The 4,155-nt window shown below is 37.6% G+C and overlaps 1 protein-coding gene across 1 annotated transcript; it reads left to right on the top strand.

Annotated features, from left to right (window-relative positions):
• The first annotated feature begins 294 nt into the window (after positions 1-294).
• Positions 295-2,999, top strand: LOC110287286. Its single transcript, XM_021153942.1, has 2 exons — positions 295-430; positions 1,472-2,999. The coding sequence occupies exons 1-2, from the start codon at positions 385-387 to the stop codon at positions 2,977-2,979; spliced, it is 1,554 nt and encodes a 517-aa protein (XP_021009601.1). The 5' UTR covers positions 295-384; the 3' UTR covers positions 2,980-2,999.
• Positions 3,000-4,155: the final 1,156 nt, after the last annotated feature.

The following is a 4,155-nucleotide window of genomic DNA, read 5'->3' as shown; positions in this document are numbered from 1 at the left end:
GCAAGTAAAGGGGCTGGTAGAAGGAAAAAATATTGGAGGAAGAGGTGAGTAGAAGGAGGAAGTCAGAAGAGGCCAGAGGGATAGGAAATGGGGTGAAGAAAGGTGGACACAAAGAAAGAAGTGAAGTGCACTAAGGGCAGAGGGAAAAAAACAGAGCCCAGATGGAAGAGGAATTCCCAGGGAAGAGAGGATGGATGAAGGTAGAGAGAGGAATGTAGGGAGTAGAATGTGATGTCATAAATAGGGTGGGCAGAGGCAGTAGGGCATAGGCAGCAGGAGAACCCCTGGAGGTAGAAAGAGCAGAGGACAGAAAGGAAGAAAGCTAATGGGGGAACGGATCACAGGTAGGAGGGGAAAAGGGCAGTGGCAGAGGAGGAGGAGAAGATGGAGAATGGAAAAGATAAGAGTGAAGAACAAAGGAGAGCACAGGGTATAAAAGACATGAACAGGGCTGAGGGAGGAGGTGGAAGAAAGTTAGAACTGCAGTAAAGGCTCTTGAGGTTATAGGGCAGAAAAAGGAAGAGGTGCTAGGGATTATGGAAATGGAGGAAAGCAGAGTGGAGTCAGAAAGGTTAGGAGAAGAATAGAGGGAGTTGAGGACAGAGGACTGGACTAGTGGCAGAGGTCAGAGGAAAGCAGAAAAGAAGAGGGAGGAATAGGCAGTGTTAAGAGGTCAGAACGACAAGAGAAGTAGTTGGAGGAAGTCAGGGAAGAGTTGAGAGAGGGGAGTAGAAGGCAGGCAGCTTGAAGAGACCATATTGAGAATGAGACCAGAGGGAGGATGTAGGAGAGAAGAGGATACATGCCCAAGGGAACATAGCAATGATATAATAATACATTGCTGTCTAATTGCCTGTTCAAAGAATGAAATCTGATGTAACAGTTTGCTTGTCCTGTAACTGCTGACTATCTGAAGGCAAGAAGCTGGTATAATCTTGAAAGGCTTTGGGATTTGTCAGATGTTGGCAAAGCTTAAGATTTTGGTTAACAGCCTGAATGAGACTAATAATAGTGGTGGATGCTTAAAACAGGGACAAGGAAGTAGCTTTCAGCAGGTTCCTAATGCAAATCCAACATGTCATTTGATGAAGAAATTTTGAAAAAATATTGAATCAGGGATAATTACTGAAATTAATGATGAGTTCATATATATAGCTTTGTCATCGTTAAGCAAAATAGTGAGACAAGTAAATGATCTAGGTAGGTTTACTCAATATGTGCTTGGAAAACTTGATAAAGAGATCCATGACCTCTCTTTTAAACTTAAGATTTTATGAGAAAATATAATTCAGTTAACTAAAGTTGTTCACAAAATTCCAAATGACATGTTATCTATGCAAATTTGGAAATCAAGAAAGACTTTTTCAAAGATAACTACTGAAACACAGCAAGTATACTCAAAATGCACATCATTACCCATTAAAATCTTTGAAAAAAAAACATGTTAATTTACCAATACCACTTCTTACAGTGTCCGGATATCTCAAAAATGACTTGGAAGATTCAAATTGTTACTGTGATTCCTTCCACTCATGCTTATATTATTCAAAACATTTTAACAATAACATATCTATGAATAAAGGACAAACAAGTGAGAAGAAACACATACAGATCCAAAATATCAACCATGCTGGTGATTCCAAAAATGTGCTACATTGTCAACTCTTGAAAGAACATATCCCTGTGGATCACATTCCAGCCTCTGGTAGTGAGGAATATCATTCATACTTAGATCAATATGATGGTGGCTCATCCTCCTACATTTTACAATCAAATAGAAACAAGTATCAAGGAAGATCTGCAGCAAACATCTTACCTGATGTGCAGGACAATTTCTACCACTATATTGGGCATGTGAGCAATTCACAGCCTCGTGTCCTTTATGGGATTGGTAAGGGAGGTGTGGTGCTTAGGCAAGGATCAGCTCTGACTCATTACAAACCCAATGTATTTGTCAACCCACTCTCACCAGAAGCACCACCATTACCATCTGATTGGCTCATCCAACTTATCAGTTCTAAAAGACCATCTGCTCATGGAATTGTAAGCTCAAGAAGATTAAGAGGAACATCTTCCTTACTTGTTTTGGAAAGAACTACAACATTACCACCTGCTTCCTCAAAGAGTAATCCTAACATAGATCTAACAATGCCACCTGAAGTTGAGTTTACTGCAACATCAGAATCACTTGAATATTGTGAACTACAAAAACAACATGCTCTAAATCTACAGGGTCTGGATCAGGAGATCCCTCTACTTGAACATCCTTCAGTAATTCCACTAAGAAATCAGTCATGGAATTCAATTGTGGATCTTATTGACTCTTCTTTAGTTTTGAACACACAATCCAGAAAGTCTTCTTTTCCAAAGTCACCAAGATCTCCATCAAAATCAAACTCTGGACATGGATCACTATCACAAAATCCAGTTGCAAATACATCAAGGATTTCTACTACCCAATCACCAAGATCTTACAGGGTACCTTATTATTCTTCAGTACCTCCCTCACAGAGTCCCAAACCGCAAATAACTTTAAATCCATTACCAGAGCATTCAGTGAGTCACTTAATAAAACTTATTGAGGCACAGTCAAAGTTACCCATGACACTTTCAAAAAGACTGTTACATCCACCACAAGCAAAACGATCAAGTTTCACCTCGAGTGAAGTTTCCACTTTACAGTCATCGTTGTCTTCTATGAAATCATCTGTTTCAGGCCAGAGAGCTCTAACAATAAGGCAGTATACAATAGAGTCAGCATATGCCAGTATCATGCAAAACCCTTCAAGCCTGCCAATAATGACCAAACCAAGGAATGAATTGATGGAAGAAATCAGAAAAGGCATTAAACTTCGCAAAACTCGACCAAGAGCTGAAAATGAGGAAACTGAAAATGGAGCAGAAATGATCCGGGTTCGTCGTAAAGCGATGGGGTATCATTCAGAAAAATCAGATAGCGAAACTGAATGGATTGAATAAACAAAGAAACCATGAAGAGTAAAAATTAATTTGTTGTCTTTTTACATTTGAGCCATTTTTCATGTTTTAATATTTCCTCTAGAATTACCTACCCCAAAGTACACACACACACACACACACACACTGTTATTGTTAAAATAAAACATTGTAGAGCAAATTCTATCAACACACAATAAAACATGATCAAGAATCTAGAAAATATTTCTGTATGTTGTCTGATGTCAAAATATTTACTTGCAACATGAAAGCAATTACTGTGAAACAAACGGTTCTGTGATACATAGAAGTTTAATATAAAGTATGATTTTTATTTATTTGGAATGGTGTTGGGGCACAAGCCACATGTGATTAGATAGCAGATGACAATATGTTCAAATTGGTTCTTTCCTTCCACAACATGATTCCCAGGGAAGAAATTACTTTTTTCACAGCAGACTCCTTGATCAGTGAGCCAACTTTTCATCCCAAAGTAATGTGATAATATAGCCAACATTTTGAAGGGAATATAAAAGACATATAGATAGTTCCCTTCTAAAGGAAAACAGGGTAAAAAAGTTATAGGCCATAATCATAAAGTAATAACATCTGAAGTTATACAACTATACCATTGAAAATATATGCAAGCCCAACAAACCAAAGTATAACAAAATTTTATTGTAAGAGCTGAGATATTTAGTAATTATGACACCAATGAGCAGTATTGGAAGTTAAGATACAGGTTTTGTGCTATGTTTAGGACAGTACCTCCTTCATGTATATTTGTATATTTTTAATGACTAAGTCAAATCAAACTACTTGGAGAATTTCATCTACATAGCAGCTTTCTGTGGTTATGCATAGCTGCTATGTGTTCATGACTGCATTGGTATCTTAGTTACTATTCTATTGCTATGAAGAGACACTATGGCCAGGGCAATTTATAGAAGCAGCAGTTAATTGGGAACATGCTTTTAGTTTCAGAGTGTGAGTCCATAATCATCATGGTAGAGAGCCTGACATCAATCAGATAGGCATGGTGTTAGAGCAGCAGCTGAAAGCTTACATCTTTTTTTTTTTTTTTTTTTTTTTTTTTTTTTTTTTTTGGAATAAAGTCCCAACTATGTGCTGACCATTCTTCTATATTCCCACATATTTGTATGACAGAAATAATAAGAAATAAATTGTTACAAGCTGAAA

This window comes from Mus caroli, chromosome X (genome assembly GCF_900094665.2).
Source record: "Mus caroli chromosome X, CAROLI_EIJ_v1.1, whole genome shotgun sequence".
Taxonomy (NCBI): domain Eukaryota; kingdom Metazoa; phylum Chordata; class Mammalia; order Rodentia; family Muridae; genus Mus; species Mus caroli.
The sequence above is the reverse complement of the archived record's forward strand: the minus strand, read 5'-3'. Positions and strand labels throughout refer to the sequence as shown.